Source organism: Rhinoraja longicauda, chromosome 7 (assembly GCF_053455715.1).
Source record: "Rhinoraja longicauda isolate Sanriku21f chromosome 7, sRhiLon1.1, whole genome shotgun sequence".
Classification (NCBI taxonomy): Eukaryota; Metazoa; Chordata; class Chondrichthyes; order Rajiformes; family Arhynchobatidae; genus Rhinoraja; species Rhinoraja longicauda.
In genome coordinates this window covers 15600466-15625609 of record NC_135959.1, presented here as the reverse complement: position 1 = coordinate 15625609, position 25144 = coordinate 15600466, and the positions used below count along the sequence as shown (strand labels likewise).

The following is a 25144-nucleotide window of genomic DNA, read 5'->3' as shown; positions in this document are numbered from 1 at the left end:
TCATGAGGGGCATTATAGAGTGAATGCAGTCTTTTTTCCAACGTTGAGAAATCAAAAATTAGAAGGCATAGGTTTCAGGTGAGAGGAGCAAGATTTAAGGGGAACAGAGGGGCAACTTTTGGCATGCAGAATGTGTGTGGAACAAGCTGCCAAAGTAAGTGGCTGAGACAGGTACAATAACAAACTTTAAAGAACATTTGGCCAGGTACATGGATAGGAAAGGTTCAAGTGGATATGGTCAAACCCATAAAAATGGGACATCTTGGCAATATGAACGGCGTTGGGCCGACGGGCTTGTTTCCATGCTGTATGACAGACAAAAGAATTGGACCTCCTAGTACTATGTTAAGATACAACCACATTTCTTTAAGTCAAGAGACTGCAAATGCCGAAATATGGAAAAACAATGCATGGAAGAGACATCAATCTCCTGTGGAGGCAAAAGGTGCAAGTATGCATTTTGGTTGAGATCTTGCATCAGGAAAGTCAATTTGGTTCTATTGGTTGCATTCTTATCAAAGGAAGAAATACATCCTATACTCGAATCCTATCCTGGTTTTAACAACATCAGAGGAGACATATAACATTGATTTCAGAGCAACAACCTTCTCAGAATTATTCTGAAAGTTTACTGATCTGAAACATTAGTTTCTCTGTCCAGAAATGACATCTGACCTGATCAGAAACTCCCGTAAATCATATTGTCAACATCCACAGAATTGTGGTTAAACCCTACAGTGGATCAACCACATAAGTTGCACAACTTTCATGATTTACAGAAAGTAGTAAGATAATTCTAAGAGGTTATAAAATACTAAGTGAAAATCTCTCATACCAACCAGTGAGTATACTTTTACTTAAAACTTTAAGGATATAATAGAAGTATTTTGAATGACTGATCTCAACAATGACTGGCCTTTGGCATGCAAGGCGGGATGCAACATATTATCAAGATAATGGGCCATTTCTGCTCCGATTGACTTGGGTACAAACTTTTTTAATACGAGTTCCTTTGAGTATCACACTGCAGTGAAACGATCAAATGATCGCAGAACGTTGCTGCTTTAAATATTTAGCTTCGTTTAGTAATTGCCCAAGTGCATTAAATACACAGCTAACGTTTGAACTTAATAAACCTTGCAGTGCTCATTTTCTCCATTTCTGAACGCAGACATTTTCTCAGTTGGGCAATGAAGTGCTGAAACTCACTTAGAGCTTAAATGCCTCTGTGGACTATTAACACAACCGTTATTATTTGTTAAGAGGTACTATATACTTTGCAGACTGCCTACCTGCTGTCATTGCCATGGTAGTCCCAGCAACCATACCCATAGCCATCCCGTTGGTCCGTGGAGCAGGAACAGAAGTTGGATATATAGCAGGTTGAATGCTGTTGGGTTGCACCACTGTGGTATGGTGAATTACATGAGGCTGTGCTGCATACACAGGCTGTGTGTAATAAGCCCCCTGCTTAAAACAAAAGAAATAAGCTAAAAACTTATTTTGCATTTATAATATAGTCTATACAATCAGAGTAAAAATGACAAAGTGCAAGCTTCAATTCACTAAATCTGTGAAAGGGACGGCACAGTGGAGATGCTGCCTAACAGCGCCAGAGTCCCGGGTTTGATCCTGCTGTCTGCACGGAGTCTGTACGTTCTCCCCATGACCTGCATGAGTTTTCTCCAGGTGCTCCGGTTTCCACCCATACTCCAAAGACGTACAGGTTTGTAGGCTAATTGGCTTGGTATAATTGTAGATTGTCCCTAGTGTGTGTAGGATCGTGTTGGTATGCAGGGACCGCTGACCGGTGCAGACTCGGTGGGCTGAAGGGCCCGTTTCCACGCTGCATCTCTAAATTAAAACGTCTGGAGATCCATCCTGTTCATTCAGTGCAGAAGCAATTGTCGTGAACAGCATCAAATGCTTCTAAAAATGCGGTTCCCACCTGGTGAAGCTGCAATACATGTGCTTGCTAAACAGCACGAAGAAAGTTTATAATACACACCAACGCAATTACACACCCAACTGATCGGAACGAGGTTCTGCAGTAGTAGTAATACTGCTACAACAACAGAGTAGTTAATTGTGGTAGAAAATGAAACATCAATGGAAGGCTACCATCTCAAGAGCAGGCCCAACCTCAATAATGGTGGGAACCAGCTTGACAAACAGCACTACTAGCATGCCAGGCAATGCCCATTTCCCACTTACTCTTGTTATTCAGTGGCATCACCATCAAGTCTCCCACCAACACCCCCCTGAGGGTTACCATTCACTAGAAATTCAATTTGGTGGCTACAAAGGTAGGTCAGAGACTATGCATCCTTCTTACACACTATGTATCTTGCAGCAAGTGCCTCGTCGCCTAACCCCTTCCCACCATCTAAATGGCACAGGTTAGAACCAGGATGGAATATTCTCCACTTGTCTGGATGAATGCAGCCTCAAAATGCAATCCCAGCTAGAATTAAGTTGCCTGCTTGACTGTCACGCTAATAAACACCTTGAACATTCATTCTCTCCATCAAAATTATAGCAGTCTTTTTTCTACCAAATGCATTGCAGTTATAGACCTATACTATTTGAACAGCATCTTAACCATACTATCCATGAGGACAAAGGGAGCTGGCACTTGGACAGGGAGGGGATCCTGCAGATACCATCCTTTCCAAGTCATACATCATCCATGATATATTATTCGTTCATTATCAATAGCGTAAAATTCTGGAATATCCTATCAAAAAGTATTACATGCTTTATCCGAAAGACTAAAGTGATTTGAGATGGCTCATTCCATCTTCAAGAGCATTCAGGATAGGCAGTAAATGGTAACTTTGTCAATCACACCCATACTGCGATGAAGGAATAAAAATATAAAAATCATCCACTTAATTTTCTCCATGGCCTGCATTGGATCTCAGCCTACAACCAGCAATAAACTAATCAGATTTAGCTCTCGATGATACTCATATCAGCCAAATACCTCGTGCTCTATTTTAGCATAGCAGAAAAGATCCATCGTGTGACCAGTAAGTGGATGGCAAATCCAGCTAGGTTGTTATCCCACAAGCCAAATTCTTAAGATTAGCCATTTTCTTACATGTCAAGGAGAAATATGGAAGGGGAATGCTGGTTTCATATTTCATTTGCTTGTCTGTACAACAATAAACTGGCAAAAACAGAACATGGTAAGCCATTCAGCCAATTCAATCTGTGACTTTCTCCACGCATTAGATCGTATATAGTTGTTTGTCGCACTTTTGTTCATAGTATTCCAAAATAGGTGGAATTTTTTAATTGACAAATGCACAAAAAATGTTTGTAGATAACTTTCCAGTATCACATTAGCCCAAAAAAATCTGTACCTGATATTCCAAGGAATTCAGCATCATCTGTGACCCAGTCAGTAGCATCTTTCACATCCAAATGATATCCCAAAACATTTAAATGCTTTTAAACCAATAATACTAAAGCAACACACATGGTAGTCAATTTGCACACTTGATAATGACCATGTAAACTTAATAATGTAAGATGACAAAATATATTCATCTAGACATCAGGCAGTCACCGTCCAGAGTGCATAAGGCATCAGGGAAAGGCTTGTTGTGCTAGAGATGGTTTCAGATAAGGAGCTAACAACAAATGATCAAACCAATAAAAAGACAGGAACAGTAGAGCATTCACAACTTTAACTTTCAGCAATCTAGTCCCTTGCGTAATTATACACTCGGAGATTAAATGGGGTGATGTGCATTTTATCTTTGACAATCTTGCCACAACATAATGCAAATTTATCAGATCTTCTTCTTTCGTGTCCATCATCTGTGTTTCAAATGTTACATCACTGTATCAGATTAATGGTCTATCACGCAGGGATAATCACATTTCTATTTCACATAACATTTACCTGGGCATACAGATTTTGCTGTGGATAGGCACTTCTAATGGGATACATGGCAGTCTGGTATGGGTTTGGAGATGGAGAATATGGTGGTGGTGCACCATTACTCTGAGTAGGTGCTACCTTGTAGGGGGTTCCTCCAGTGTATCCTATAAAGATAAAATCAATTAAAAGCAAAATAAAAACAGTACCAAGACCTTTTCTCCAATTTCTAGATTGGTTTTTGAAAATAAATTTGATATTGCAAATCTCATTTCCCTCACATTTAATTGACATGATTTCTGTCAAAATCATTAGAAGTAAACTAACTCAAAATGATGTAATTCTGAATTTAGAAATCAAAGCTGCAGTGGTAAATAATTAAACACCAACACCAAAACAAATAAAGCTTTGGAAAGTAAAAATAGATTAATGCAGTAAAAATTCTACTCATTCCAAGGTACTGCTGCATACAACTTTAACTCACATAAGATAACTAAACAATTAGTTAAGGTAATGGCCAAGAATTTGCTGGAATAGGTATTTTACACATGCACACGAGATGGGTTTTTTGCTCCCACACCCTCAGTGCCTCTTCAGTTCTTAAAAAATTGACAAGAGCAGTAATGGCAGGTTTAGGAAATAATTTGAATTGAATTCAAATTCAACAGAAAATATAGAGTAGGGATCAAGACCAAAACAAGGCAAAATTTTAAAATTGAAACAGGGAACAATTTAACTCCTGTAGAAGTGGGGGGGGGAAATTGAGTTTCAACAATCTCCAGGATCCGGGGGAAACATATGGGATTGCTAGTCACCCCTTTAAATGAGCCCTCATGACAAGTACTAGCCAGTATTTTCTGGGGGGGAGCTGAATTTTTGTTATAACAGAATGTGGCAATTTCTGAAGAGGGAATGGCAACCCTGAATCATACAGCATATAATCCTCCAACACTTTCGCCACTTTGAAAGGGATCCCACCACTAGCCACATCTCCACCTCTTTCTGCTTTCTGCAGGCCATTCCCTCCGCAACTCCCTGATCAACTCGTCCCTTCCCACCCACACCACCCCCTCCCGAGGTACTTTCCTCTGCAACCGCAGGAGATGCAACATCTGTCTCTTTAACTCCCCCCTCGACTCCATCCAAGGACCCCAACAGTATTTCCAGGTGAGGCAGAGGTTCAATTGCACCTCCTCCAACCTCATCTATGGTATCCGCTGTTCCAAGTATCAGGCTCGGCGATCGTTTCGTTGAACACCTCCGCTTAGTCCGCCTTAACCTACCCGATCTCCTGGTTGTTCAGCACTTCAACTCCCCCTCTAATTCCCAATCTGACCTTTCTGTCCTGAGCCTCCTCCATTGTCAGAGTGAGGCCCAATGCAAATTGGAGGAACAGCACCTCATAGTTTGCTTGGGTAGCTTACACCCCAGCTGCATGAACATTGACTTCTCTAACTTCAAATAGCCCTTGCTTTCCCTCTCTCTTCATCCCCTTCCCAGTTCTCCCACCAGTCTCCGACAACATTCTATCTTTGCCTTGCCCACTTCCCTGACATCAGTCTGAAGAAGGGTCTCGACCCAAATGGTCGCCCATTCCTTCTCTCCAGAGATGCTGCCTGTCCTGCTGAATTACTCCAGCATTTTGTGTCTACCCATGGCAATCCTGAACACTATTTGCATGATAGTGGAGCAATCAAACCACCAACAATTTGTGCCTATTTGCAACTCACAGCATTATTCAATCCTTCGAGCAAATTTTAAACGTAATGGCAAATCAAACTCACCATTTTCCAAGCAAATTCTAGGCCAACCATGGCAACTGCAGTTCAAAACTTTATTCGATTATGTAAGGTTCATGTTCAATAGTCAGAACTACTTAAAATACAATCTAGATTTTAAAGTTTGCAATAAAGTGATCAAAGTTGAGAATGAGCATTTTCTGCCTTGCAAAATTTTGTGCAGATATATTTTAAATAAGTTTGGATCACTAGCTAATCCTACCTTAAAATTGTTTTATTCTATGCATAATTGAAGTTTTATGGCGGGAAAAATATTCACAGATTTTACAATACTGGTCAACTCTGCAGTGTTTCGCTATGAATCGCAATATCCTAGATCTTAAGATTGCTTATGCAAGATAGCTGTTATGTAGCCACAGTTTTCAGTCTGTATCTTTATGACAAAGGTCTGCAATATCCCTTAATGACAAAAATCTCAAACTACTTACTGTGTGGCAAAATGAAAATGTTCAAAAACACTTTACACAAAAATTATACGAACATCTACATTTCAAAAGTAATGAAATATACTCAATCTGAGTTATGTAATTGTCAGAGGTGACATTGAGCAGAAATTTTCCCTCCCCTCAGGCAAAGGGATAATCAGTGCTTGGTTACAAAGCTGTATTAGTATTCACTAGAATTGAGCCAACTGACTCCCACTATCACAATATGTGGCATGGGAAACAGAATATATATGGGAAACAATATGTGGCACTGGAAACAAAACCAGGTGTAAAATGATCCTTGGTGAGCATGCCTCAAAATAAGTCATTCCAAGGGTTTAGCAGTTTCAATTATAGATAATCTTAACCCAGCTACAAGCACAAAAAAAATGATAGAAACAATGCTGGTCTTTGATGAAAAATGTTAAATGTTGTCATACGGATGTGCTGTTGAATCTTCTATCCATAATCTCTCCCCCAAAATGGGCTGCGTAGTAGATATAAATCTGGCTTAATTGCCATTAAATTTCAATTAGTCATTGATCTTGTTGGCTCTGGACAATCATTTTAGTAGTCATTAACACAAAAGTTTGCATGTTGAAGTTGACAAGTTATTTTTTAAATAGTTGAGATTGGTATCAAGGAAATGTGTTGATACAGCTCAATTTAATAACTGGCTGGAGGCTGGCAAAGCAGCTTAAAGTATCCAAGCAGTGTTTGCACTGGATGCGAAACCCAGCATTAGAAATCGTTGATGTTACAAGTGAAAACTGAATGCTCTGTTGGAAGGAAATGTTTTTTTAAACCTCCTAGACTCATACGTCAGTTAATCCCTACTATTATGCATCAACAAATAATATCTCCAAAAGCAAAGCGTCGGGAAGGAATATCCCGCCTTTTTAATTTGGTTGTTACCACACCAGAGCTTTAACTTAACTTTTTATGAATGCATTAAAATCTACAAAACTATGAGGCATTTATAAAACTTCAATTTTATATCATTTCACATTATCTGAAATGTATTTGCTTGAACAAGTGCTGTTTACCTAAGGTAAGGCTTGAATACTGCATCCAGTAGGTAATTCATATTCTGGATTTTTATCATTACCCTTCGCGAGCCAAATATAATTATGCCTCTAGTCTGATACAATATTTCCAGCATTTTATTTCTATTGTTGAATCTAGTCATCTTCTAATTTACTTAAAATATTCACATACACACATTCTCACATACATACACACCTCAACTAACTAGGTAATGCAAATCACCTTGCCTCTTAAAAAGGACTTACCGCTTCATGTAGAGAAATTGGACGAGGCCAGCCTTTTGGAAAAAGTCATGCGTACAGTACAACCTGTCCACAAATATAATCTACAATCATTTTTAAATATTTGGCCCTGCCCAATTTTCATTAAATTAGGGAAAATGGAGTTTAGGTCATACAATATAAATCTCCAGATAGGATTCTGAAATAAATTAGAAAAAAAGACCTTCAAACTGGAAGACAATATCTTCAATGTTTTTCCACAGATAGTTTAGAGTGCTCTTCCATTGACAACTCAGATGTCTCCTTTTCATTGAATAGCCAACTATTTTCAGTGTCGCAATATATACTATATAAAAATGACAGGGTCCATTTGAAGTGGAAAGGGAAAAGAGGAAATAGGGAAGCAGCAGATTGAAGTCACAAATATTTCCTTTTCCAATGATTTTTTGGCATAGACAGGAATGGGAAAGACAATGGAAATGTTACCATAATTCTTGATTTGGAACATATGCATTCCTTTTCCAATCATCAGTTACAATGCAATGAAATGTGGAATTAATTGCTTGCATTCTATTATTATTAACTTTCAAATAAATCAGATGCGAAAACAAATTAGAAATTAGTTGATATTCTATTTTGCAGCTTCTTCCCCTTATCGTGGATTGCTGTGGCTTTTCTTTTAAATACACAAGTGTCGGTACCACACAACAATTCTCTTATTAGTGCTTCTTATGAATCGATACCCGATGGGCAAATAGTAAATTAGGCTGCGCACTTCACCAGTGTATTGGAGTAAAACAATAAATAGTGCAGCTATAATTAGAAAAGGGAAAGGATTAAATCAATGAATATGCTGATCATCAAATCAAGTAAATGTCTACAAATCGGTGCAACGGTTTTTTTTAAAGATTAACTTTTTTGTACTTTATTGCTGACATAAGAGACTGCGGATTCTGGAATCCAGAGCAAAAAATAAACTGAAGAAACTTGACAGGTCATGCAGCATCTGCGGATGGAAATGGACAGACGGCATTTCATCAAGACCTTTAAGACTGGAGTAGGGGAGAGACAGCTTGCAGTCTGCAAGTAATAAGTGGAGAAGACAAAGGTTGCAAATAATGAAATCTAACAAGGTAGATACATTTGGAACAAAGAGTATTCAACATAGCCAACAAAAAGACAGGCATAGCTGGGGCCGATACGAGTATCCATGGATACATCTTTGATTTGAATAAAGTGAGGGCAATCAAAAGAAAAGTTGTTGAGGGCAAGAATAAGTACCTTCAGGCAGAACAGAGGGGAACTGGTTGGGTATCTGTTCTAGTAAGAACCAGAGGTCTCTTAGGTCTTCCTGATGGGGAATGGAAGTGTAAAGGGACTGGGCTGGGCGTCCATGGTAAAGATGAAGAGGTGGGGTACTTTAATGTTCAGTATTCTTTTAAAGCTAGAATATTTTTCTGAATTTAATACTCCCGTGTAATGAATAATTCTATGCAATACTGCAACACTAAAGCGCAATATAACTTGAATACTAAACAAATTAAAAGCAGAATACAAAAAAAAATCACATTGATTGGCAGAGTACAACTTATGTAATGGATTTTGAGTTTGTTCCACTTGAAGCAGACTTTAAAAAGCAAGGCATTTAGCTGCAGCTAGGCATATAATGCCACAGAAAGTTGTTTGAGATTCTTAGTCATTTATATCATTGAGATTGTTTGCAAATACCATTTCTCTATTAAATTACTCTAACTGATGTGCAGAAGAGACATGGCCAAAATAGCCACACTTTTAGACACCTTACAGGGAAATGAAATGTATCCATGATTTTCATTAACACCTTTTAAGAAGTCTATCTTGCATCAACTAGGTCTTGAAATAAATTTAAGCATTTTAATCTTGTGAATAGTGGGTGGTGCTCTTGTCTCCATCAGTTTTTCAATAATTTAGTTGATTTGGTAATCATAATCATAATCATAATAGTACTTTATTAGCCACGTATATTTTGTAACATACGAGGAATTTGAGTTGCCATACAGTCATCCCAAAAAGCAACAGGGCACCCAAATAATTTTTTAACATGAACATCCACCACAGTGACTCCTCCACATCCTCACTTTGATGATTATTAGTGACACAACATTAAACATTAAATTTCCACCCAATTTAATACTTCCTTGGCAAAGTTAACTGCTTTCTACCTCCAAATAAGCTGCCAACCTTAGCTTTCTTAGTCCAAATCCACACAAGACCTTTAGCAATTTCAGATGCTTCATGAAATATGATTTACCTCCCTACTACCCAGGACTCTTCTGCACATTACACTTCACTAAAATAACTCAGTTCAATTCAGTTCTAAAATATTTAAAAAGTATTTATTTACTGAATGATGCAGAAGAAGCTTGGAAAGTTCTGCTCTCAGTGCCAGCATCGATTGGGAGTTCATAAGTACCCTCAGAGGTCCCAGAAGTTGACGTCTGCGGCCAGCTCTGTCTCATCATGAATAAAGCTGAAAATGGTGAAGAAAATGGTGTTACAAAATAAAATTGGTGTCAATATTAACAATGCAATGATTCACGGTTAGTCTTAGAGTGCATGTACAGAATCAACTTCAGACATGAAATCTCAGATTTCAATTAAACTAATGTATTTGAAACATTACATGAATTATTTCACAAGGAATCTTAGTAACTGACTTGTATTAACCGCTGAAAGCATTTAAGAGCGGTTTTAGAAAGACTTTCATCAACATTGCCATTAATAAATGCTAAATTTCCTAGCGTTACTATGGTCTAGTTTACTTAGGATAACAATTTATTTTTGTTGGTGTTGTTGCATTTAATGTGCCCATAAACTGATGCAAGAAAGAGTTTCATTGCTCCAGTTCATATCTGGGTGTATATGACAAACACTTGGTTCTTTTCTTTGTTTCTTTCCTGTTATAAATTTCCAATGTAAATGTTACCATTTTAATTATGTACCCAATAACAGAGATGAAATAAAACGATTAAAATATAACTGGAGCCCATAAAACTGACAAAAGTTAACCCCCATAAAGGGGATGTACGAATTTAGAATAGAATAAACGTTTTCCGTTTGTGTTATTCTGTCTTGAATAACCCTTACATAATATTGCAGCTCTGATGCAATTAGTCTCTAAATATTAGGCTTAATCTCTCATCTTTTTTCTGTACTTTGATTGTTATTGGTGCTGCTTCCTGCTCTGGTACTCAACTCGGAAATTTCATGATACTGCTACCAATTTCCATCTTCCTCTCACTTTCTCGTAATCCTTTCCTAACTCCACCTTTCCTCAATTTCTTTCTCCACCCAAGATTTAGTTCAACATCCATTACAAGCCCATAGATTTCCTCTGCCTTCTTGAATACATCCCATTCCACTCCAAACCCTGCAAGTAGTCCATGCCCAGTTTCGCCATTTCCATCAAATCTGTCTAATGGCATTTTTCACACCAATGCCAAGTTGCATTCAATGTTCATGTGCTTACTTAATAATGGAGAAACCAAATGCAGATTGGGTGTTACTAAACAGAAAAACAAATGTAGACTTCAGTACAAAATACTTTTGTTCCATTTGCAAGGTAAAGTTTAGCTACCAGCTGTTGTCACTTAGATTCTCCATCCCATTCTCACTTTTCTCCCTTTGGTTTTTTCACCTACTGTCCAATGAAATTCAACATACATGCAAGTTCAAGCTTCCCATCTACTAACTAGGCACGATTCATTCAAGCCTTCACCAGCCTTTTTCTTTTTCAGATCTAATGACATGTAAACCACCATTATTTACTTAGTTTTACCTCCCTGCAAATGTTGCCTGGATCTGTTGGTATTTCCAGCAATTAAAAAAAAAACAATTTCTAACTGGATTTCATATTTTCGGTATATTTTTCTTTATAAAAAAAAATCCTCATACATCTTCTTCCACTTGCACCACATCCAGGCAGATCAACTTTGATTAACAAACCTTCACCTCACATTCTAGGAGGTACCACTATCATTTCCATTATTCAGTATTAGTTTGTTCTATCACAGGCATTTTGATTCAATCAACCCCTCCCCACTCCCTGCAATCTTAAACACACTTGTTCTTATAATTGTCAGAATTCTGAAGTACAGGTCCACCACCGATTTTCTGGCATCCTTGGTTCCAAAGCCTTTCTGGATTATCCATTTTGCCTGACCATCAGAGGTCATGGCCTCCGAGACGAGCCCCAATGGTACCCAAATGGTTTGCCTGGGCAGCCAAAGTTGCCAAGATATTGGCCTGCAAAGCCGGCCTCGGAATTCTGCTATGGTAACAGACCTGCCGGCTCCTGCCTAGCTAGAGTTCCAGAGCCTCAGCCGCAGGGAGCAAATTCGACTTGCCGATAGGCATAGAAGTCGGGGTGAGATCCCGTTCGGCTGCCTCACCCAGCCTGCGTGCCACATTTTTTGGGGGACTTCTGGGGGAATCTCAAGTGTGCTCTCGGAATTTTATCTGGATTAAAGGAGGTGCCAGACCACCAGTCCCTGAAAATTGGTGGTGGATCTGTAGCTGAAGACTACCAATGTGACATTCTCATTCAAAGAGGGAGGAGACAAAAAGTGACAAACAGTTGATTAGCCAAACACCTATTGTTGGAAAATAACAAAAAACATAGCTCAATAAAGGGGAAAATCATGTCTGATAAAGTTTATTGAGGAAGCCCTGACCAGAGCAGGGGGAACCAGTAAATGTGTATTGCCACAAGACAAGAGCTCAGGGAGTTGGTGGTAACATACAGGCATGAAAGCTGGCAGACAGCAGAAACTGGGATAAGTGGGACATTTTCAGATTAGCAACCTGTGACCACTGGATTCAGTGATGGCGGCCCTAATGTTGCAACTTTGAGGAAGCAAGTATTTTCCAGCCATATATTGATGAGATGAAATAAATAAATGAATAGGGAAAATAGCCAGTGCCATATTAGTTGGAAAAGTGAACGTGTTTATTTTGCATAAATAGAACAATATTTTTAATGATATTTGGTGAATCATTGTGACAAAGCACAAGCTAGCACACAAGTGTGGGAATGTTACCAGAACATTAAGGGGGTTGGAGTATAAAAACAAAACAAAAATGCATTAAAAAAAGAATTTACTAGAGGTGGTTCTGGAATGATACATAATAAGATTACCCGGTATGGAGAATTGTCCAAAAGGTTAAACAGATTGGTGCCCATTGTTTTTGGGGTTAAGACTGATTGGCGATCTTATCGAAATAAGATTCTTGAGGGAATGAACGGAGCTATTTCCTCTCATGGAATAATTCAAAATTAAAAAGCATGGTCTCAAAATAAGGGAATACCCTTTTAAAACTGAGACGAGAACAATTTTTTTGTCAGAGGGTTGATCTATGGATGCAGTCTGCGTGTGGATGCAGTCTGTGTGTGGATTTAAGGCTGAGTGATTTCTAGTCAGGAAGAGACTCAAGGATAATGAAACACAGAAACAAGGAAAGATCAGCCATGATGCTATTGAACTGACGAGCAGCCTTGAGATGCAGTATGGCCTACTCCTGTTTCCACTTCTCTTAGCGTTATTGAAAGATCAACCTTAATCGAAAGCTTGTTTCTTCACCATCTATACTGCTTTATCTCCTGACTATTTCTATGTTTTCTCTCACATTTCCAACATCTTCTGTGTTTTTGTGTAGGAACTGCAGATGCTGGTTTAAACTGAAGATAAACACAAAAAGCTACAGTAACTCAGTGGGTCAGACAGCATCGCTGGAGAAAAGGAATAGGTGACGTTTCGGATCAAGACCCTTTTTCAGAATGAGCCAGGGGAAAGGGAAACGAGAGATATAGACAGTGATATAGAGATGTTGTCTGACCCACTGACCACCAGGTGGCACGATCGATGGCTACCTCGCCAACGGGGAATTTGGTTTGCCATACAGTCATACCAAAAAATCCCACATTATACTGCATCGCCCATCTCACCCAACCTGTCCAAGTCACCCTGCATCCTCATTTCAATGCTGATTTATCAACATCAAAATCAAAAACCAAATCAGTTATCAAAACGATTTGATGAATTGGACTAGAGGACTATTAGTTCCAATTTCCAAACTCCAGTAGCCTTAGAGCTGGAGATAGACCCAACCTATTAATCTGAATTGCAGTTAAACATGCAATCGAGGTGAAAGAATGGTTCACTAACCTATCTAATCAATAATCATCTTTAAACATGATACTTCAAGTTCAAATTTATTGCAATTTGATTGCATAAAAGTCCCAATGCCCAAATTGCTTCCACTTGCTGTACAAGATTCGGGTTGTTGTTGCATGCCCCTTCACCTACTTCGTTTTATTACAATTTTTTTTAACTGAAATGAACATAACTTAAAATATGTGATCTGCAAGAAAGACAAAGTGTTGTAGTAACTTAGCAGGTCAGGCAGCATCTCTGGAGAACATGAAGGGGTAACATTTTGGGTTAGGACCCTTCAGACTTATGCCGTCTGAAATAGGGACACGAGTCAAAACATTACCTATTCATGTTCTCCAGGGATGCGGATTTAACCTACTGAGTTACCCCAACACTATTTAGTTTAGAGCTACAGCACTGAAAAAAGCCCTTCGGCACACCGAGACAGTGCCAACCAGCGATCCTCACACATTAACATTATCATACACACATTGGGGACAATTTATATTTATACCAAGCCAATTAACCTACAAACCTGTACGCCTTGAGCGTGGGAGGAAACCGAAGATCTCGGAGAAAACCAACACGCTCATGTGGAAAACATACAAACTTCGTACAAACAGCACCCATAGTCAGGAGCGAATCACTGGCAGTCTAAGCACTATAAGGCAGCAACTCTACCGTTGCGCCACCTACATTTTGGAAAACCAGCATTTGCAGATTCTCGTGTCTATATAATATACAAATATTAGCAAAACAAATTAAAGGAAGTCACCTAAAGTTACACCAATCACCTGTTCAATGGGAGTTTTAGCAATCAGCACACTGGCTCCACGATTCTAATTAAAGACTAGAAGTTATTAGCAATTTCAATAAAATGAAGCAAGCCCATGGGAATAAAGATGTTTTTGCATAATGGAAGCCTCGCAGGATAGTGGAGACTGCGTATTTGAATGCACTAGGATAATCTTCAGCACAAGAGAAGGCATACAGAAAACATAGAAATATTAGTTAATTGAACCTATAAGTACATGGAGGCCAAATACTCAAATCTGTAGTACCAACGCCATGATGCCATCATGGCCTGATAGGATTTTCTTCAAAATCCGGTAACTTGGCAGCTTCTGGTAGCTTAGAAGCTACCACTACTAGGAGGAGCCAGCGCTGCGTCGCAGCTGCGGCTTGCCTGCAGTCCGTCTGTCTTTTGTGTTTTTTGTATGAGTTGTAGTTTTAATATGGTGTAGTGTTTGTATGTTATGTGGGGGGGGGGGGGAGGGGGTGGGAGGGAACGGGAACTGTAAAAAATTCTCTCTCCCGAACGGAGACGCGACCTTTGTTTCTGTGTCGTGTCTCCGTTCCCGCTGTGGCCTACCACCGGCCATGCACCTGAGACCACCTGGGGCTCTGGTTCGCAGAGCCCGCGGCCCGGACTCACCACCTGCGGCGCTGGCTGCCTGCGGATGCTGCGGGAGCGGCTGTGACTCGTCTCCGGAGGCTCCAGCGCGGGCCGCGTGGACGTCGGAAGCCCGCAGGCCCCTGGATGGGGGCCGACATCGGGAGCTCCGGCAGCGGCAGAGGCAGCGTGTTCGTCCGCCCCCGAATCCCGTGGCTTGGGTCAGCCCGCCGCGGACCTTTCACCATCCGGCGCGGCCTGGAATAGGCCGTGGACCTTTCACCGTCCGGCGCGGCGCTCCAATGTCGGGAGCCCCGACCGCCCCGACGTGGCAAGTTCAACAGCCTGACCTCGGGAGAAGACGGCAGGGAAGAGAAAATACATTTTGGCCTTCCATCACAGTGAGAAGGGTCTGGAGGAGACTCACTGTGATGGATGTTTCTTTTGTTTGGTGTTAGTGTATGATATGTATGTGTTATTGCATTTTTATTGATTATTCTTATTGGTCTTAATGTTTCAACTGCGGGTAATGTTTCATTTCACTACACATTTATGTGTATGTGACAAATAAACGACTATTGATTGATTGACGCCAGACAGAAATTCCTGAACATACTCAGGTACCGTTAGATATCTACACCTACTTATACACAAATATGCAGATAAATGGGGGAAATCAACCACAATATGGGTTAGTCTGCTGGCACTATCAATGGGTTCATTTGTGCTTGAAATAGGGATGCTGATTTATGTAACATTTAAAATTCAATAAACTAATTTTGCGATCTTTTTTGGTCTTATATTTCACTGAATAAATGTGAATAGGAAGTGGCTATGTTTCCTGAATATTTAGTACTTGCTGAAACCAAAAATTGAGAAGAACAAAGGTGCAGATTTTGCAATTAAAAAGACAAAAAAGTTGTTGAGTTTAATCAAGACCTGCACATAAACACAAAAACCTGCAGTATACAAAAAAAGGGGGGGGGAGGGAGAGGAGGAGGAGGTGCTGCACCAATGCAGGAGTGGTTTAGGTCCAACAGGCCCACTTGGTCTAGTATCCCTCTAAATGTTTCTTATCCCTCTGCCTGGTGCAGTGTAATTTAAGAGCTGTTATAGTATCTGCCTCAACTACCTTCACTGGCAGCTTGTTCCATATACCCACCACCCTGACTGGAAAAGGTTGCTCCTTAAATCTTGTCCCTCTCACCATCAACATATATCTTCTTGTTTTTGATTCCCCTGCAAATACTCTGCATTCACCCTGTCTATTCTACTTATCGCTCCAAGATCACTGTGAAGATCACTCCTCTGCCTCCAGCTCTCCAAGGAATAAAACCCTAGCCTACAGAACCTCTCAAGTCCTGGCAACATCCTCAAATCTTCTCTGCATTCTTTCCACTCCCCTTCTCATTACCCAGTCCCACCACACATAGAAACATAGAAAGTAGGTGCAGGAGTAGGCCATTAGGCCCTTCGAGCCTGCACCGCCATTCAATATGATCATGGCTGATCATCCAACTCAGTATCCTGTACCTGCCTTCTCTCCATACCCCCTGATCCTTTTAGCCACAAGGGCCACATCTAACTCCCTCTTAAATATAGCCAGTGAACTGGCCTCAACTACCTTCTGTGGCAGAGAATTCCACAGATTCACCATTCTCTGCGTGAAAAAAAACATTCTCATCTCGGTCCTAAAAGACTTCCCCCTTATCCTTAAACTGTGACCCCTTGTTCTGGACTTCCCCAACATCGGGAACAATCTTCCTGCATCTAGCCTGTCCAACCCCTTAAGAATTTTGTAAGTTTCTATAAGATCCCCCCTCAATCTTCTAAATTCCAGCGAGTACAAGCCGAGTCTATCCAGTCTTTCTTCACATGAAAGTCCTGCCATCCCAGGAATCAATCTGGTGAACCTTCTCTGTACTCCCTCTCTGGCAAGAATGTCTTTCCTCAGATTAGGAGACCAAAACTGTATGCAATATTCCAGCTGTGGTCTCACCAATGCCCTGTACAACTCCAGTAGAACCTCCCTGCTCCTATACTCAAATCCTTTTGCTATGAATGCTAACATACCATTTGCTTTCTTCACTGCCTGCTGCACCCGCATGCCTACTTTCAATGACTGGTGTACCACGACACCCAGGTCTCGTTGCATCTCCCCTTTTCCTAATCGGCCACCATTCAGATAATAGTCTGCTTTCCTGTTCCTGCCACCAAAGTGGATAACCTCACATTTATCCACATTATACTGCATCTGCCATGCATTTGCCCACTCACCTAACCTATCCAAGTCACCTTGCAGCCTCCTCACAGCTAACACTGCCCCCCAGCTTCGTGTATATCCGCAAACTTGGAGATGTTGCATTCAATTCCCTCGTCCAAATCATTAATATATATTGTAAATAGCTGGGGTCCCAGCACTGAGCCTTGCGGTACCCCACTAGTCACTGCCTGCCATTCTGAAAAGGACCCGTTTATTCCTACTCTTTGCTTCCTGTCTGCCAGCCAGTTCTCTATCCACACCCCTCTTCCCCACCTCCATTTCCTTAGACAAGCTGGTAAGAGTTCACCACGCTGGGCTTCCACATACTAGAATCCATAAGATGCGGTCTGGATGCTGTGGATAGTCTGACTATAAAAAAAACCTCAATTTGAGAAATGGTAAAGCTGGGGACGAGTTTATGAAAACCCTACCAACACACTACTAAAAACAAGTATAATTGACATTAATTTAATAACTTCTCCCAGTAGCCTGTTACTCTTCAGCTTGACAATTTCCACTAAAAATGGGTATTGGATGTGCTGCATGATCCAAGAGGTGATTCTCCAGGTTCCACTGACAAATCCTGTACAATCTTATAGAGGTATATAAAACCATGAAGGGAACAGATAGGGTGAACCCAGAGTCTTTTTCCCAGCAAAGGGAAATAAATACCTTAGAGGGCATACATTCAAGATGAGAGAGATACATTTAATAGGAAACCAAGGAGCAACTTTTTCCAGACAGGTGCATAGAATGAGCTGCCAGAAGGAGTGGTTGAGGCAAGTAAAACAACATTTAACACACATTTGGACAGATAGACGGGTAGGAAAGTTTTAGGGGGATATGGCCCAAATGCAGGCAAATGGGACTAGCTTAAATGGAGCATCTTGGTCTACATACACAACTTGGGCCAAAGGCCCAATGCGGCATGACTATGGCTTAATGTCCTGAAAATAAAAAGTTCAAGGATTACTGCCAGTTCCTTTCAGAAATGTAGGCAGTAGCCAACAAGTTAAAAATCAGACCTTCTAGGATTACACAAATGAAACCTCCATGCCAACATTTAATAGTTGTTCCTGCATTAAGCCATCCAAAATGCAGAAAAAGTGATCAAATAAGAATTCTATTTTATCAATAACACTGTCAAAGTAGGATGAAAGTGACAAATATGTCATAGATTACAAGCGTATTAGTCACACCAATAATTCAGGTCCAAGTTTTCGAATCTGTATGTTAGACCACTGAACACATCCTACCTTCTGGACTTTACTTGAATATTTTGTTGAACATTACTGGTGCCTCAATTATTCTCCCATCAAATGACTAAATAGCTACTGCACAGAAGGCAACCCTTTGACCAGCCAATACCTGCTTAATTAAGTGATCAATTAATTTGTTAACACAAGAAACTATAGACGCTGGTTTACAATAAAAAACAAGTGTTGGAGTAACTCAACAGATCAGGCAGCATATCTGAACAACATGGATAGGCAACATTTTGGCTCATGACCCTTCTTCAGACTAACTATGGTACGGGCGAAAGCTGGAAATGGGGGCAGGACAAAGCCTGCCAAGTGATAGTTGAGTATGTGAAAGAGGGAGGTAGGTTGATTGATTGATGGATGGTTGGTCAAAGGCCAGAGGTGAAAAGACTGAGATAATGGGATAAGGATACATACTGGACGGCAGCAGGGGTAGGTTAGATATTGTAGGTTAGGCAGATTTGTATGGTAGGCAGATATTGTAGGTTAGTTATCAAAAATTGGAGAATAAATTGTTCATAAGCAACCCAAGTTGGGGTGCTGTTCCTCTGGTTTGCAAGTGTTCTCACTCTTGCAATGGAGGAGGCACAGGACAGAAAGGTCAGTACGAGGAGGAGGCACAGGATAGAAAGGTCAGTATGAGATTGGGAAGGGGAGTTAAACTGTTTAGCAACTAGGAGATCCAGCCGGTCTTGGTAAACCGAGTGCAGGTGTTTGGCGAAATAGTTGCATAGTCTATGCCTAACAACTTCTCTAGTATTATATTTTGCCTAGCTATTAGTTCCCTCAGTTCCTCATTTCTGTTGGACCTTGATTCTCTGTCGAGTCTGGTTAGGTTTCCGTTTTCTGACAAAGCAATTGTTTATTTTCCCAATTTCCATTATAAGTCTATCACTGTCTGCAAGGGCGCGATGGCACAGGAGTAGAGTTGCTGCCTTCCAGCGCCAGAGACCCGGGTTCAATCCTGACTACAAGTGCTGTCTGTACTGAGTTTGTACGATCTCTGTGACTGCATGGGCTTTCCTGGGTGCTCTGTTTAACTCTCCCACATTCCAAAGACATACAGGTTTGAAGGTTAATTGGTTTTGGTAAAATTGTAAATTGTCCATAGTGTGTAGGATAGTGCGAGTGTACGGGGTGATCGCTGGTCGGCGCGGACTCGGTGAGCCAAAGGGCTTGTTTCCGCGCTGTACCTCTAAAGTAAAGTCACAAAAGACCCCAAATTTACCCTCATTAGTATTTTTCCTTTTACATATAGATCTATGAAAGCACTTAATTTTACACAACCCCCTTTATCGCACCTCCAACATTCAAGTCTAAATCACTTATCTTACAAAAAGCAAGGTACCAAATGTTGACGCTTCCAGAACATTATTGGTCTGTCTTCCTATCACAAAAACATCCAACAACCTTTTCTTCTCGTCACTCAACCAATTTTGAATTCCATTTGCACGATCCATTATACTTTTGCATTTTTTAGGGCCTGTCATGTAGGACCTAGATAAAATCCATACATTTTTGGATAGTGAGGGATGGAGTATGATTTTCACAAGGAAAAAGGGTTCAAGGTAAAAGATTAACATGATTTGACTGAAATTAGAAGCAAAAGTAGACGCCTACTCCTCCTTCAGTTCCTTATGTTTTTAGAATTTATTTATTTGATGAAATAATGTTTCCTCCTCCCGCTCCACAGTTTTTTCAACTGGGATACTTCTTTCTGTTCTTTGCCAATTTCCAGTTTTTTAAAATCCAAAAGTGTCCATTCAATTGGGGAATAAAGAAAAATCTAAACTAGAAAGTGACACAAACTTAAAGAGAATTACCCAGTGTTCAACTATTCTGAGGTAAGCAGTTGACTTATGCAAAATCAAGTTCTAAGACCTACTGAATAACATAAGCCACACCAGTGCCACTTTCTTCATTTATTAGGCCTCCATCATGTCAAGAAACCACTTCTGATCATATGCTAGGTCAGAGCCAGAAAAAAGACTGGAGGCTCCATTTACCTGTATCAATTTTGATCATTATTAAATATCTGATCAGAATTTTGGAATAGACTTTGATCTGGCTTTGTTTTATATCAAAGACCGACGGGGCAGCATCTCCTCAGTACATATGACCTAGCTGCCACATCTTCTTACTCAACTCCAGGATGTGGAAGGTCAATGACATTAGCCCTAATCGTCCTGACCAGGTAAGGATAGTTTGGCAGTGACCACAAGTAATGGGCTTCATCTTAGAACATTCTTCTCATTACTTTCCTCCATTAAAAAATGTCTGCATTCTGGATAGATTGTCAAACTTTCTAATTTTCAACCTGGATCTGAAATACAGAATGAATGTCATCTTATAATTTTAAATGGACAAAATATGGAAAGAACAGTTTGAAAAGCTTACCTGGAGGATATCCTGGACTGCCACTAGCATACATATTAGCAGTATAGGCTGGAGCAGTTGTTGGGTAGCCCGCAGGATAACCTAAAAGAAGAAATAGCAGACTAAATGTAGAGTGATGTAGTGCATTCAAAGTCAAAACAAAAATATTAAGATCTCCAAAAATAGAATGTTTCACAAGCTTTAAGATAACCTGATAAAATTCAGCATTTTCCTGATCTGTTTATATATCAGTTTACATTGAATTATTGGTTATCCATCTGCAGTATTTCTATTCATTATATTAATTGTACTACTGATTATAAAAGGGAGTGCAACCCATCTTCTTCTGATTACATGAATTATTCATAGATCCCAATCCAGCTGGAGGCTCCAGCATAAAGATGCAATTTGTTGCTTTTGACTCAGATTAGAGTTGATGGGACATTGCAGAAAATAGATGGTATGTTGCATGTTTGTTTGAGACCAATAGTCTCAATACATGATACAATTGTTACCAGCAATACAAGCAACTCCACGATATAGGGGGTGGAAGTAGTGTTCCTATTGAGATTTTTTCACAAATACACCTGCCTCAAGGAATGGGAGCAGGGAAAACATTATTGTATTTACTCTCTTTCCCTTCCACAGATTTAAAAAGTGACTTTTTATTCCTGTCCTAGAATTTATGGTAACTATTTGCAAATTCCAGTCAAATTTCCAATGAATGCAGTCTGTCTGTAATTTAACATGATAAATCAATAACTGAAATGCACAATAGCAAAATATGTCCAATCCAACACATTCATGCACACCCTTTTCTCAATGTAACCAATAATTTAAAACATCTTTTAAATCTTTTCTCCCTTAGTCTTAACCTGTAAGTATTATCTTTGCTTTCTTCACCCCTTACCACCTTCAGGAATTTTTGAATACTGTCCAATATTCTACTACTCATTCAGTCCCCTACCACTCACTTACCTCCCCAAACGTACTGCTTCAAACTTCAATATAAATTGTAAATCTAATCGTCTTGTCCTCCTGACTAGTCCAATGATATCTCCCTGAAGCCTTTTTCAATAGCCATAGTGCCAATTTTTGTATTTTAATAAGAGTCTCACATTTACATCTAAATCATTAGTGTCAAAAAAGAGATCAGCACTGAGTCCTGTTACACAAACACGGGATTGTTTATCTTTAAATTGTGTTTTGCACGAATGTCTTATTTCCCTTTGCAACCTTTTCTTTTACTATTTCTGTGTTTACTGAGTTTGTGCCTGTAAGTTGCTAATTGTACCGATACCTCACCATACGTGCATATGGCAATAATGCTTGGCAACTTACTGCATGCTCATCCTCAACCCGTATGCCATAGTCATACAATACAGAAACGGGCCCTTTGGCTCAATTTGCCCACGCCAACCAACACTAATTGCCACTAATTAATTTATTTTGGATTAGCATCCACTTGCACTTGAATTCTATCCTGATCAACTTCCCTGTAGACTTTGCCTTGTCTTGTCTTGTCTTGCTAAATTCCACTTTGACTGGAATCAGTGTAGACCACACCAAATTTTACACTTATCGTGACACAATTTCCCCCAATTTCCATTTTGTTAAAATTCCAACGACTTTTAGCTTTGCACGCCAAACTGCGGCAAGTGAATTTCAGTCAAAGAAATCTAATGGGGCAGGTAATGTAATTTTCACATTACAATTTCACATTGACTGCTTTAAACGGTTAATCCTAAACTATACCACCTCAAATAAACTTGGTTGCCAAAACTACATTCTTGCAGTTTCATCAGAAAATTATCAAGAGTTCAAAGATCCTTGCAGATCAGTAATAAAATTTACAAGGAATTCTAGGAAAATAACATTGGTTGTGGCTTGCGAGCTGATGCAGTAACACGATGAAACAGATAGCACACTTCACAAATTTTCTTCCATCTGCACATCATAACCCACGAAACATACGTTAAGACATTGGAATGGAGAAGTCAACATAAGGGAACAGGCCTACAATTTAGAAGACTACTTTAAAGAAATGGTACCCAATATTTGCAGTACTAAAAAATGAACAAATATACTGCACAAAATTCTTGCTATTTACTCTGCTCCTCTCTCAACTCAAGCCCTCGAGTTTTAGACTCCCCTGCTCTGGGGAAAAGACTACCCTATGCCCCATAATTTTCAAAACCGTTATAACCACCACTCAACTTCCTATGTTCCAGTGAGAATAAATTGTGCCTATTCATTCTCTCCTTAGAACTACATCCCTCCGTTCCAGGCAACATCCTGGTTAATCTCTTCTGCATTCTATTGCTCCCACATCCTCTAGTGTGGCAACTAGAACTAGACATAATACTCCAAGTATAATCTAACTAATATTTTGTACTACAATATATACTTACTGCCTCAGCCTATAAAGGCCTAAATGCTCTTTTCACTACCCCACACACCTATGGTGGATGTCACCCCATCCACCCGTGTTTATGGAGCTATGGATTTCTACCTCAAGATCTATGTATATTAACACAGTCTTACTTTATATGCCTTAACAGAATTTAAGCACACCTCATTCTCGTCTGTATTAAGTTCCCATTGGCCAGAGCTCTGCCCAATTGTCCAGGTGAATTATCCCACTACATCATTAAACAACCTGCTTTGTTATCAATGACCACCATTTTTTGTGCCATCTGCAAACTTGCTAATTATGCCTCATTACATTTCCAAAGGGGAGTTTGTTTGGAAGATGGATGGAGAAAGACTGGAGGCAAAAAGGAGCCAAAAGGGTGTCAGATAAGGATAGAGGAGTGAAATGTAAAGATGGAGGGTAGGATACGGGTGGAAAGAGGCACGGGTGATCAGAAAGGGGGAGGAAAACTGGAATATGGGATGGGGATGAGCATATGGAGGAGGGGAAAGAAGAGAGTGACGGGGTGGTGCGAGAGATCTCCAGGGTGCATACATTGTGTAGAAAAATAACTGCAGATGTTGGTACAAATCGAAGGTATTGTGGCGGCACCCGGGGGCTAGGCCACTCCCTTGGTCATTCCACTCGGCACTCAGTGGACGGGAGGGATTAGGTCACTTCCTGGGTCAGTCCCCTTGGGTCAGGTGGTCTGGGACTATAAAGGGTTTGGGTGTGTCGACTCACGTTCTTCTTGAGTGCGGTGTTTGATACCACAAGTAATAAAGTTATTAATTACTCACCTGGCGTCTGGCCTGATTACTGCGGTGACCGCACCCACTACACTGGTGACCCCGACGTGATATCGAGCGGAACCCCAAATCTGGCAATCCAATTTGCCGCCAAGGCACGGGCACAAGTAGAGGCACACGTGTCCGGCAGTGGAACTGCCTCCGGCCACCGCGTGAAACGGTCCACCATTGTCAGGAGGTAGGTGAAACCCCGAGAAGGCGGCAGCGGCCCCACGATGTCCACATGGATGTGGTCAAAACGGTGGCGAGGGACGGGGAACTCCTGGAGCGGCGCACGCACATGCCGCTGTACCTTTGAGGTTTGGCACGGGATGCAGGTGCGCACCCAATGCCCAACCTGCTTGCGTAACCCGTGCCAAACGAAACGGGAAGCCACGAGGGTCGTCGTCGCCCGAATGGAAGGGTGGGACAGCCCGTGGAGCACCTCGAACACCCGGCGTCGCCAGGCAACAGGCACGATTGGGCGTGGCTGCCCGGTGGACACATCGCAAAGCAGCGTCGCGCCCCCAGTGCCACAGGGAACGTCCTCCAACCTGAGGCCCGAAACGGCGGTACGGTAGGCGGACATCTCGTTATCGGACAGCTGAGCCGCCGCCAGGGCTGAGTAGTCGATTCCATCAGCCACTTGCAGGACGGCGTGGACCGCGGGTCGAGACAAGGCGTCGGCCACCCGGTTGTCTTTACCCCCGATGAAACGGATGGAGGTAGTAAATTCCGAGATGTAAGCCAGCTGCCGCTGCTGGCGAGCTGACCACTCGGGGTCGTCCCGCTGAAGCCGGCGCATGTGGACATTAGCCAGCCGGTGCTACTGGCGCAGCCTCGCCCTCGGGGTCGTCCCGCGTCCCGGCCCTTATCCCCGAAGTTCCCGCGGGTGCCTTCCCCTGGCGGGGTGGTTCTGCTTCCTGCGCCCGCCGTGGCGTGCACACGGGCTGGCTGTTTCGTCCGTCCCCCTGTCCGTTTCGTGCCTTCGGTTCTTGGGGGGGGGGGGGGGTCCTGTGGCGGCACCCGGGGGCTAGGCCACTCCCTTGGTCATTCCACTCGGCACTCAGTGGACGG

General features: G+C 41.2%; 1 protein-coding gene across 2 annotated transcripts in view; it reads right to left on the bottom strand.

Moving 5' to 3' along the window:
- fam168a (family with sequence similarity 168 member A) overlaps positions 1–25144 on the bottom strand; it is a 75183-nt gene that overhangs the window by 7305 nt on the left and 42734 nt on the right. Inside the window, exons 3-6 of one of the 2 annotated variants that reach the window (XM_078402164.1) lie at positions 20888–20968; positions 9765–9890; positions 3914–4056; positions 1293–1467 (exon numbers count right to left, since the gene is read on the bottom strand). In XM_078402164.1, the coding sequence (XP_078258290.1) occupies positions 1293–1467; positions 3914–4056; positions 9765–9890; positions 20888–20968 (525 nt within the window). Of the gene's footprint in view, positions 1–1292; positions 1471–3913; positions 4057–9764; positions 9891–20887; positions 20969–25144 lie in introns of both variants that reach the window. The other variant, XM_078402162.1, reaches the window with a different exon arrangement.